We start from the raw sequence: 12,890 nt of genomic DNA on the forward strand, positions 1-12,890 counted from the left end.
GTTTATTGAGAAATTTATCCAAACATACTTTTAATACAAAACTTTTACACAATAAAATGATATGAATTCATGCGTGTACCTTTTTATCGGTTCAGTAATAATTTAAAGAATAAAAATATACTTATGAAATGAGATTAAAAAAATTTCATTCCAACACCACTTATCCAAAAAAAAAAATGTACCATTTCACAATTTTTTTCCCCTGACGAATACAATATTTTAGCTTTTGCATTGTCCTGGGTTGTCTGTCTTTGAAGTATTGGACTATTGTTATCCCGTGATGTTTTATTTAATTTTTGAAATCTAATCAGACATGTATTTTGTAAATGTGTAGCGAATTACTAAACCCACGCATGTTGTCTATACTTTCTGTCCTTTAAACCGAAAAATTAGAAGGCTAACAGAGTAGTAGGATGGGAGTTTTGATAAAGCTTTTAGTAGGGCAGGGGCGATAACGTGTCTTTTTAGAGTATTGAAATTTCACGTCAACATGTCTCAGATCCCATGGCATGCTGGTGGCATAAGTTGAGATTTGTCGATGTGTAAAATTAAAAGGGTACACGTTACTTCTCCCGAAAGTGCTTTACTCTAGAAGATTTGCATGTTACATGGACATTAAAAAAAAATCACTTGTCTTGGCCACTGATGACTAACATGAACTTGCATCTCATTTTGAATAAAGATAATGCATTCACAAATGACAAGCACCAGCCGATAATTTGCATGGATATGCTCAAACGGTGGGAAAGTGAACAGTGCATAAACCAATGGCGTTGCCCTTGTCGTGTAGGATTTTTTTTTTATCTCCAACTTGTCGTGTAGTTCTTGTATGACAATGGCCGACTATTTTGCATCAAGAACCGCCATAAAAGGCCGAGAAACAAATGGCCCAACACAATCAATAATTCACGCAAAAAAAAAAAATCTCTTGAAAGATAAACACTTATCGAGCATTCTTTCATGGAAGTTAAAAAAAGGCATGACATCTTTTCGAACTTGGTTGGCAGTGTCCCAATGACATTTTCTAATAATTTCAAGTAGCAGTTGTGTTGATTTGGACGGGATGATCGACACATACCAAAGGTACTGCGACGGGCCAAAAACCAACAAGCAAAATTTAAGGGAATAGCGCTGAGAGCACAAACTGCTATTAGAGTATGGAGAAGCCGAAAAGTACAAGTGACAACATTCTAAGAAAGAAGAGAAGAATTTACAATGCCTTAAATATATACGCAGAAGACAAGAATAAATTGATGTAATTCTTAGAGTTCAGCAGCATAATATAACAAAACCACCAAAAGAGAATTGCTTACAGAGAAAATGATCAAATAAGACAAACTTTCGAGTATAAAAAACATAACGAAAATCAGTATCACTCATTTCATGAAAGATGCCATCTTGAAATCATTCCCTAATACCATCAAAGTGCTCCAGCTCAAATAAACTAACGCTATCATCATCAGTATTGTCCAAACTGCAATTGTTGATGATAACCAACTAGCTTCTTTAGGAGAGGGATGAGACCAATCAAAGCAATTTGAAGCTGTTCTGAACTATTTAATCGAATACTTATTTGTCCGGCCCCTCGATTGTTCAAATTGGCCCGGGCAACAAGGTTTGTATAACGTCCTACTGGGATCTGAGATTGCACATTGTACCCAACAGCAAGATCTCCATGCCAATCCATAACAGAAAGGCCAAGTGTGGTTAAGAAACGACCAAGAGGGTAATCCTTATCTCTCAGTTGGGCCTCCAAACTGCCACCATAAGCAATGTCGCCACGCCCTGTCATTGCGCCACCACTGACAACCAGCTTGAATCGCTTACTAGCAACCAATTTGTCTTCAATCTTCAATCCAGATGATAAGGCATCACCAAGTAAAGTAAATGAGAGACCAGCGGTTGCATTATTTCTTCTAAAATTAGTAAATCTTGTCTCACTGCGTAATGTATAAGCCAAGTCCTTCCCCACAGTTTGCAAATCAAAACCTAATGAAGTTGCTTTCCCTTTCCCATGCTTAACTGAACTGGATATTTCCATCTGAACATTAGCATCCTTTTTATCTTTAGTAACCTGACCAGAGAAAGATAAAGGTATCTTTTCCTTGAGAACGAACAATCTCTCTACATTCAACCCTTCATAACCCACATCATGATCCCATCCGTGAGTTTCTAAAACAGGTCTTACAAGCCACTGATTTGATGACGAATCAAGATAACGATACCGGTGAGTGGGGTTATCAGAATCAAAAGAAGCAGGCAGGGCCAAATCTGGCATGGGAACAGGAACAGAAGCTGCACCACCACTTTCTTCTTCCACATTTTCACTATGGTCACTTGGTAGATCTTTTGCTGATTCTGCCATTTTCTTCAACATTTTCCGTCGCTTTTTTTCTTCCTTCAATTGCTTCTTCATCAAAAGCTTCTCTCTATACTCCAACTCATCAAAATATGCTTTCTTATGAGCTTTAGACAGCTTTTCCACCTGGGCCTTAGTTAAAGGTTTAAATGGCGGCAAGTCGTCATGTTCATTTTCATCATCAGACTCTGATGATTCATCAAGGTCATCATCAAGACTGTCCTCATCACCAAACTGCTCCTCTGGCAACTTTAATTGCGGTCTTGATTGGAGAAGGGTTGACAAAAGAAAAGGTAATGGAGGCGCTCTTGCTCGAGCTACATATGGCTTCCCAGGTGGACTATCTTGTAACTTGAGAAGAGCATTGGCTTCAGCCAGAATTTTAGAGGCAAAAGATAGAAGTAACAAATGAGGTTTCCAAACCTGGCCATTTGGCAATACTCTCTGACCAGCCCTATTTGTTCTGCAAGCAGAATGGTTCTCCACCAAGGATACAGGATTCATGAGACGCATGTCACCAGCTGCTTGTCGAATGGCTTGCTGCACAACATGAGAACGTTGAGTAACAAACGTGTCATAACTGGAAGCAGTACCATTAGGGCCTTCAGGAGGAGCAGATGCAGCATGAGTCAGAACCACAATGGCATTGAACCAAATGGATGGCCCAAAAATTTCAGTAATTGTGCGCAAGAGTGGCATATCACTAAAATCCCTGCTCTGCATGTCTAACCTATCAAGATACAACACAATATCAGGTGGAGTTTTCTTAATAAAGTGCTTAACAGACTGGAGGATCTTCTCATTGCTTCGCTGGTCAGCCCAGGAAGGTAGAAGTCCCGGTGTATCAATGACCCGTACCTTAATGCCCTGCACTGTTCCCACAACATCCTGAACCTTCTTGGTTCCCATATGAAAAGCACTGGTATTAAACTTAACCTCATCAAAAATAGAATTGATGGTAGCACTTTTACCAACTCCCGTCTTTCCAAGGACCATTATTGTACAAGAGAAATCAAGTGGCTCCTGACCTGCTGCTTCGAGCTGCTCAGCCATTGCACTTGCACGATCAAAGCTAAAAGCACCAACACGCCCCCCATTCCTTCCTCTGAGTTGCTCAGCCAATCCTAATCTATATAAAACTTGAGCTACAACAACATTATGGGGAGTTTGCCCAAGCCTATGAGCCAACCGTAAAAACTTCACCCTGATCATCTGAAGTTTCTCACGTGTCTCATCATACTCCTCAGCCTCCCCACTCGAGGAGTCCTCCATTTGCTGGGACTGACTATTAGATACAGTACCATTAGCACGAGGTTGCTGCACTACCCGAGATGCAGGTTCCAGTAATGGAGCTGCACGACCAAGGCCAGTTGGATGAACAGGAGTGGGCCCAGCGGCAGCAGAATTTTCAGATGAAGGACGGACAGGAGTAGGCACAGTACCGGCAGACCTTTCAGATGAAGAAGAAATATCTGCTGCAGGTTGAACATGTTGCTCTCCAGTCACTTGAATAATCTTCTCCTGTATGCTTTCAGGCTCCTCAACCACAGAAGTGTTGTCATGATCTCTATGCTCTTCATCAGAAATCTGAGATTGATCATCCTTATTACTAGCTTCCTTTGGTTCAGCTGCACTAGCCTCCTGAACAGACAGTGGCTGATTAGAGGAATTTTCCAAAAAGGGTGGTGAGCTTCCAGCTTCAGCATAGCCATTCCCACAATCTCTTATTTCAGTATTTTGAATGCCATCAGTACTCATTTCTTCACCATTTCTATCTTTGTGACTCATATTAGTGCCCAGAGAATCATCCTTCATATCCCTAGTTACTTCATCTTGATGTTCTAAAGTCATGTGAGCTGAATTGCCGTGTACTTCTTCAGATGTATCATCTTGAATCTCACCAGAAGGATCAACTGAAGCATTTAACTTTACCTCTATCTTGTCATCTCCAAGTTCAGGATCTGGGGCACACTCCTTCAAATCCCCAGCATCAGTACCTTGGGCTGGAATGACCTCACTGGATTCAGATTTCATAATAGCCTCAGTAGCAACACCATCCACCTCATCTGTGCTTCCATTGTCCAACACTATACCACCATTCTCTCTAGGAGTCATGAATTCAGAATCATCAATTTCAGCCTTCTCACTCACCAAACCAGAATTTCCATCCACCATAGAACCATTCTCCAGAACTAACATCTCTCTGTCAGAATTTAACCCAGATTCTTCCTTTCCATCACCCCCATCACTACTCTCCAGATTATCATCCCCCACACCACAGGACTCATCACAAATTTCTCCATCTCCAGGCACTCCAGAGTCAACACCATCCAAAGGAACATAATCATTTCCCTGCCCATCCCTTTCCTCCAAGTCCTGCTTAGCAATTACTTCATCTTCCCCGAGCTTCCCAGAGTCAGTATCAGCTCCAACAGCCTGCTCAAAGGAATCGGGCTCCTGCACGGCATCTGGAGTATTTCCATCCGCCAAAGCAGAAGTCAATGCACTACCGGTTTCAGTATCGTCTTGTTCATCAACTACCGCATCCTCCGAATTGAGTTTGGATCCCTGATCATGGACCTGCTCCCGTGGCTCCATTGCCTCCTGAAAAACATACTCTGCTTCTAAACCCTTCGTTTGATCAGACCCCGCTACACTCTCCTCAGAAACCACTTCACCCACTCTCTTACTCTCTCCCTCTCCATTGGCACCAAATTTATCAGCCTCATAATCCATAACAAAATCCTCGATGTCACTCAAAAACCCTAGATTCATCAAAGGGGAGGGGGGTGGGGGGAATCAGAAAGCCATACAAGCGACGAATAATGATAAGAAAATATGGAGGCGGGGGAACGAAAAACACAAATTAAGAATACTAATATAAACAATTGCAAGTTTGAACAGCAATAACAATAAATTAAAATAGAAGCCCAATACAAATTAAGAGTTACAAGATAAAAACAATAATAATGTTCAGAGTGGAGAGTAATGGAATAACGGAATGAAGTAATGAGGGGCAGGTGATTAGGGTTTAGGATAAATAAAAGAAAACATTGAATGAAAAAGAAGATAATAGGAGAAATGCTAACCAGTGTAATATAGGTGGGATTAGAGAGAGGGAGAGAGAAAGAGAGTGAGAAACGTGGTAGGGGTGGAAATGAAGTGGAAGTTGAGTTGAGCATAACACCAGATGAGGGTTTCTTTACTCCTTTGGCAGTAAATAGATAAGGACAGATGAACAACGGCTGGAGATCGGATTGAGGAATATGGATCGGACGGTGGGGAGAGGCGCATAGGTATCGTCGTCAAATACGCAAGTCAGGGTGACGTGGAATAAGGGTTTCTCCTGTTATAGATTTTATCACATGGGGATGCCTAGGCTAAGTTTCACTAATCACGGGGCTAATCAATAAATCACTTTTCTTCACTTTTATTTTACTACCAATATTTTTTGTTATTCAATACTATATATTTTATGTAAAACTTACTAGTATTAAGGTCATTTATTTCAAAGATTATGTGCTTAGTCTTAGAATTTTTTTTTCTATGTGAAAATCTTATTTTTTGGATTTTTTCAGTAATAATATCTCATGATAAACGTGTCTCAATCTCATATTCTAAAAAATAAACAAATAATTCACGAAATAACTGTGCCCTAAGTTATATTGATTTTTTTTTTTACTTTACTACATTTCTTATAATGCAATGAATCTAGGATTGCCGTTTAAATTCCAACAAGGCAATTTTCTTTGACTTTATATTTTGTGATGATGGTTAATAAAAATCAAATTCAATCTCTTTTTCATTTGAGACTTTATCTTCCACAACATGCAAAATTAAGTCAAGAAAATATCTTCGATTGTTATCATTTTATGTCTAACAAATAATATGTACATAAACAAAATAAAAAATGTATACCGATAAATATTTGATCATGTTTAAAGATGGTCAAAGGCATCAACATGAATTTTATTCCAAATTACTTTGGTTTTTCAATTAAAATGTTGTGTTTATTTTTTAAAACAATATCTTTTTGTTATCACTTATATTTCAGGCGCGGGCTATGATGGACCACTTGTAGTAACTGTTAGATTTATGTTAAGCGCACAATAATACCGTGCATCCTACACATAGAATCTTTTCCACTCCTCTACACCGTGTGTCTTTTTTGATTTTTTTCTTCTCCTATTCTTCTGCATCTCCGCTGCTGTCGATAGTAGCGATGCTTCTAGCGGCGCACCAAAACACACTTCTAGTGCTTCCTCATCTTCACGGTAGAAGCGATGGTTTTGCCAAAGTTGATTTATTGAAGAAATGAGTAACGTCCCCAGTAACCAACAGATCCAGATCCAGTCAAATCCAATGCTTCCTTCTTCCTTTCTCTGTCTCCGACAAGATCCATGTAACTCCTCCGGTGTCACTTTTCGTCAAGTCTCCGATGAAACCCAATGTGCGCTAGAAGAGAGAGTTCCCACCGCAGCAATCTTCGAATCTCGACAGCAGCGGAGACGAGGATCCCAACAAAGATGGTGGCGGAGATGCAAAAGAAGAGAAAGGAGAAGCAGGAGAAAAAAAAAAAAGTGGCGTCGCGCTAGAAATCGCCTCTGGCAACGACTCACGGTGGAGAAGAGTTGCAGATAGGGAGGTGCGGAAGAGATCCTATGTATATGATGTACGATATTATTCTGAGCTTGAAATGAATCTAACGGTTACTAAAACTGGTCCAAAGTAAACCACTTTGTTTACCATAACAACGGCCTATGTTTCATACTCAAACTTTTTTTTACCAAATGCTCATACTGAAAGATAAAAAAATAATAATAATAATAAGTGAAGAATGAAGTTACAATTTTGTAGTTAAAGTAAAAATAAAAACAGAAAATGTTTTTTTCTCAGAGTAAACTAGGATTTGGGGTTAATACGGTTCGGTTAAAGCATGGCTGTACTATAAAGTACGGACACGCGCGTCCGTGTTAGTTACCGGCACGATATCCATACTGCATCTTATATTTTGGACATTACAGATGTTCATGTGTCCGTGTCGTATCCGGTGTTCGTATTGTTGGTGCTTCATAGATGGCGTAGGCCGATGGGTTGTTGAGCCATATTGGTTTTGCTGAGATCCACCGTCGATGGTGGCCGGAGCTGATTTAACGAACCCACCATTCGAGTTTCCTTCCAATTTCATTTTCTATTCCCATTCATCGTCGCTGACGCTGACATAGATGATGAAGTTATTCAAGTTAAACTTACACACTTCACATTCACATGGTCTTTCTCTGCAATGCCAATGCCAATGCCATCTCCCTCATTCCAACCCCTCAAATCCCCCCACAACCTCTGCATCGTCAAGTCCCTCCTCTCCAACCCTTCCCTCTCCGACGCCGTTTCCTCTCTCGACCTCTTGCGCCTCAAGGGCATTCGCTTACCCTCTCACGTTCTCGCCACCCTCTTGCGCCACTGCTCCAAAACCAGGTCTTACCGAGAGGGCAAATTCATTCACCTCCACTTGAAGCTCACTGGTTTCAAGCGCCCCCCAACGCTTCTGGCCAACCACTTGATCTCAATGTATTTCAGCTGCGGCGATTTCGCTCAGGCACGCAAGGTGTTCGACAAAATGGACGACAGAAATTTGTACACCTGGAACAATATGATTTCTGGGTATGCCAAACTGGGCTTGATGAAGCAAGCTAGGAGCTTCTTCTACCAAATGCCTCACAAGGATCATGTATCTTGGAATTCAATGGTGGCTGGATATGCACACAAGGGCAGATTTGCTGAGGCTTTGAGATTTTATGGACAGTTGAGGAGATTGTCTGTGGGGTATAATGAGTTTAGCTTTGCTAGTGTCTTGATTGTTTCTGTAAAGTTGAAGGATTTTGAACTTTGTAGGCAGATCCATGGGCAGGTTTTGGTTGTTGGGTTTTTGTCCAATGTAGTTATATCCAGCTTAATTGTTGATGCTTATGCCAAGTGTGGGAAGATGGAAAATGCGAGGAGATTATTTGATGACATGCCTGTGAGGGATGTTCGTGCGTGGACGACATTAGTTTCGGGTTATGCTGTGTGGGGGGACATGGAATCGGGTGCTGAGTTGTTTAGTCAGATGCCTAAAAGCGATTCCTGTTCATGGACATCTTTGATTAGAGGTTATGCAAGAAATGGTATGGGTTATGAAGCACTTGGAGTGTTTAAACAAATGATCAAGCATCAAGTTAGACCTGATCAATTTACACTCAGTACTTGCCTCTTTGCTTGTGCCACTATTGCTTCACTGAAACATGGTAGACAAATACATGCTTTTTTGGTGCTGAATAACATCAAACCAAATACTATTGTCGTTTGTGCTATTGTTAACATGTATTCGAAATGTGGAAGCTTGGAAACTGCCAGGCGAGTCTTTAATTTCATTGGAAATAAGCAGGATGTAGTGTTGTGGAACACGATGATATTGGCACTGGCTCACTATGGGTATGGTATAGAAGCAATTATGATGCTATATAATATGCTAAAAATAGGAGTGAAGCCAAATAAGGGCACTTTTGTTGGCATTCTAAATGCTTGTTGTCATTCTGGTCTTGTTCAGGAAGGGCTTCAGTTATTCAAGTCCATGACTAGTGAGCATGGTGTCGTCCCTGACCAAGAACACTATACACGCTTAGCTAATCTTTTGGGTCAAGCTAGATGTTTTAATGAATCAGTGAAGGATCTGCAGATGATGGATTGTAAGCCAGGTGACCATGTTTGTAATTCTTCGATTGGTGTATGTAGAATGCATGGAAATATAGATCATGGGGCAGAGGTAGCTGCTTTCCTTATTAAATTGCAGCCACAATCTTCTGCTGCCTACGAATTACTTTCAAGGACATATGCTGCACTTGGGAAATGGGAATCGGTTGAGAAAAATAAGACATATTTTGGATGAGAGATAGGGGAGGAAAAGGTCAGGCTATTAGTTGGATTGAAATTGATAATAAGGTTCATACTTTCACTGTATTAGATGCGTCACATCCTCTGAAGGAAACGACATACTCAGCTTTGTGGGCACTTAGTTACCGCATGGAAGGCCATGCCCCATTAACATGTGAAAGTTAGATAATAAAATTTCCCAGTAGATCATTTTTTTGTAGAGAGCAGGAAAATATTTTCCATTTACTAAGTTATTATTCTTTTTCTTTTTCACTTTCTTTTTGCTGATACCAGATTCTGCAAAGTTAAACTTCCACATTGTTATACTTATTACTTATTAGATGTTTCCTCCTTAAAAACCAAGGAGGAATGAGGACAGTGGTGGGTGGGAAGAACCGAAGAAGACAGATGATTTTAGTGAAAGATTTATTGCTTCCTTCTTTTCTCCCATTATTTTGTTTGTATTTTTCACCAACTTAATGAAATAACAAAAAAATTCCCCTATCAAAGATCTTACTTATTTTTTTCGAAGCACATCTCTTTCCTTATATGACGTTGAATGTTTGCCGAAGAGCCTGACCATGGAATATGGGAATGCTAATTGTGAAATTACAAATCGAATTCCTAATGGTCATTGATAGGTGAGAGATTACTGTGTGAGCATTTGATGGAGGAAATTTTCACGTTCTTCTGGTTCACAAATATTCAGCTCATTCTCTGAAATGCTTCATGTTGAATCGCGTAGGGAACGATGAAGCAATATATGATAGTGAACTGTTAGTGGTGTTTTCATCAGTTTGATGTTTTATGTAAGGCTCAGGGAATTGAAAGGTTGGATAATGCATCTGCGTATCATGTCAATAATATGCAGTATGCACTATTATTAATGAAAGACATCAAGTTCTTTACAGGTTCTTGCTTTATGTTTAATTATATTTTCTTCTTAAATGTATAAAACGTGACAGAGGACAAACATCAACAGAAAAAAAAACTAAGCGAGAATAGCCACGCTAGACTGATCGATTCATGACATGATTCATCATCACACCAAAAGCAGAGGGTAAAACTTGGAACAAGTGACCTGTGGTTTTGATATCAAGTTTGAGGCTCTAGTTTGCAAGTTACGAGCAAATCTGGAAGAGATTCTCATTTTCTATAAGCCTATACTACTCATATCCATGTGTCTAATTAAAATAAGGTCTGATAATTTGTTTCTTAATATCTTCTCGCTATCACAGATAAATCTGGCTGTCAAGGAAAAATATTAAAAGAAATAAAATTGGTCTTACTTTTGTTTTTTCGACACGTGATCATATGGTCTCGATTAAAATTGGTCATATTAAGTGAATAAACAAAGACAAATACTAAGTCAGAGAAGCTTCAACAATCAACAGCCATACAAGTGGACCAACCAATAATATATATTCTCGATTATAACTCCTTGCCAATAATTAGAGCGAAGGTTCCCACGACGTTAAAGACAACAACAGGCTAATAGAGGAGTCCTTCCTATCCAAAAGCCAAAATTCTTCGAGATAACCAAAACAATTGAATGAAGAAAGCACAAGAAACATTTCATATTTCTCAACCTTTGTCCAATTCAGCAACTCTATTCACATTGATAAAAAAAACAATCAATCCTGACGAGACAATGCCTTATTATATTAAGTCCCACCACCACCAACAAGGTCATAACCTGAACCAGCTAACTCCAGCAACAACAACAATAGAAGAGGAAGAACTAGGAATTCCTTTTGTTGTTGTTGTTGTTGTTGTTGTTGTCCTTGCCCCTCTCCTCTTCTTTGATGGGTTCCGAGGTCTCCAAACAGGTTGAGAGACGAAAGGCGATCCACACAGAGGGAAAAACTCTGTCTGATCTTAGAAACTCTGGGGAAGATTACCCTGGCTCAGATTATCATCCCTCAGACAGAAAAAAATGGATGTCTGAGCTCAACCCTGAGAAAGTTGTGATAAAACAAATTGTTTGGCCTGGAACCCATGATTCTGCAACCAACAAGATTGGCATCCCATGCATCACTCGGCCTTTTGCTCAATGCCAATCCTTGTCCATCTACCAGCAGCTTGTGTTGGGGACAAGGGTGATTGACATTCGGGTGCAGGAGGATCGTAAAGTGTGCCACGGAGTCCTCGTTACATACAGCATCGACGTTGTCATCAAAGATCTCAAGAAGTTCTTATCAGAAACTCAGTCCGAGATCATCATCCTCGAGGTTAGAACCTATCAAGCACTACACTCATATCTTAAATTTGCTTCACGTATCTTATATGTATCAAATAATGATATTATTGGACACTTTAATAATACGACGAAGTATCCAAGTCTTTAAAAACTTAACAAAAGTCCAATACATTATAAGAGACATAGAAGCATTCTCCTTTGATGAACAAAAAATGGAAATTGTCCTCATTATAGATGATTTCAGTGAGAACGATAATATTATTCCAATAATGTTCAAGAAATATGTTCATAATTTGGATCACAGAAATGTAATTATGCATACGTAGATATGTGTCTTATATTTATCATATCCTATATAACTTTAGAATAATTGTATCGCTGTATTGGAGACATTATATATTTGCATCATATAGGTTAGAACCGAGTTTGGGCACGAGGACCCTCAGGAATTCGACAAGTACCTTGAGGAACAACTGGGGGATTACCTAGTTCCCCAGGATGATAAGGTTTTTGAAAAGACAATCGCAGAGGTGCTACCAAAGAGAGTTATATGTGTTTGGAAGCCAAGAAAATCGCCACAGCCTAAGGCAGGGAGTCCTCTGTGGAGTGCAGGGTACTTGAGGGATAACTGGATCAACACTGATTTGCCATCAACCAAGTTTGAGAGCAACATGAAGCATTTGAGTGAGCAGCAACCTGTTACGTCCAGAAAATACTTCTACAGGGTGGAGAATACCGTTACGCCTGTGGCGGATAACCCCGTTCTGTGTGTGAAGCCTGTCACTGAGCGCATTCATGGCTTTGCAAGGCTCTTCATTAGTCAGTGCTTCTCCAAAGGGTATGCAGATAGACTGCAGATTTTTTCTACGGATTTCATTGACCAGGATTTCGTTGATGCATGCGTTGGACTCACACGTGCCAGGGTTGAGGGTAGAGCCTGAAAATTGAAATTATCTCTCTTATGCTCGTAACTCTTCTTGTTCATGGTTCTGTCTCTTTTATGTAGCAGTGTAGCTGGATCATATGGTTGTTGGGGTCACATAATATTTGGTGGAAATTTCTGATGTGGTAATAAACAGTGGTTTGTGCTGTGGTGTCATATGAATGCAAATCTTTAATTTGGATTAATTGCAAAATTTGTTCTTGTTCTAAATTTATTTCTTTATTTTTTAATTCACTATTTGAGTCCTTTTTTATCTCAAAATATACTATCATGTCTTAGATTAATCAATTTACATAAAAATAGAATTTAATCTTATACTATAATATATAAGATTATCAAAATATAATAAATTAAAAAAGAATAAAATTTGAATTTTGAATTATTTTGCATAAAACTAATATTAATATTATATTTTGCACTAAATATTCAAATGAGCTTTTGGATGTAACCTCTCTTAAAGCAATTTTTAAGTTCTTATT

The 12,890-nt window shown here is 39.4% G+C and overlaps 2 protein-coding genes and 1 pseudogene across 2 annotated transcripts; 2 read left to right on the forward strand and 1 right to left on the reverse strand.

Annotated features, from left to right (window-relative positions):
* Positions 1–1,137: 1,137 nt before the first annotated feature.
* LOC114380000 (translocase of chloroplast 120, chloroplastic-like) lies at positions 1,138–5,576 on the reverse strand. Its single transcript, XM_028338872.1, has 2 exons — positions 5,449–5,576; positions 1,138–5,124 (listed from the first exon to the last, which is right to left on the reverse strand). Exon 2 carries the CDS (start codon positions 5,093–5,095, stop codon positions 1,460–1,462), a length of 3,636 nt encoding a protein of 1,211 aa, XP_028194673.1. The 5' UTR covers positions 5,096–5,124; positions 5,449–5,576; the 3' UTR covers positions 1,138–1,459.
* An 811-nt stretch (positions 5,577–6,387) lies between these two features.
* On the forward strand, positions 6,388–9,777 carry LOC114378584 (annotated as a pseudogene).
* Positions 9,778–10,782: 1,005 nt separating this feature from the next.
* Positions 10,783–12,604, forward strand: LOC114380467 (PI-PLC X-box domain-containing protein DDB_G0293730-like). Its single transcript, XM_028339542.1, has 2 exons — positions 10,783–11,499; positions 11,882–12,604. The coding sequence occupies exons 1-2, from the start codon at positions 11,074–11,076 to the stop codon at positions 12,407–12,409; spliced, it is 954 nt and encodes a 317-aa protein (XP_028195343.1). The 5' UTR covers positions 10,783–11,073; the 3' UTR covers positions 12,410–12,604.
* The last annotated feature ends 286 nt before the right edge of the window (positions 12,605–12,890 follow it).

The sequence above is a fragment of the Glycine soja genome, chromosome 12 (assembly GCF_004193775.1).
Source record: "Glycine soja cultivar W05 chromosome 12, ASM419377v2, whole genome shotgun sequence".
NCBI lineage: Eukaryota > Viridiplantae > Streptophyta > Magnoliopsida > Fabales > Fabaceae > Glycine > Glycine soja.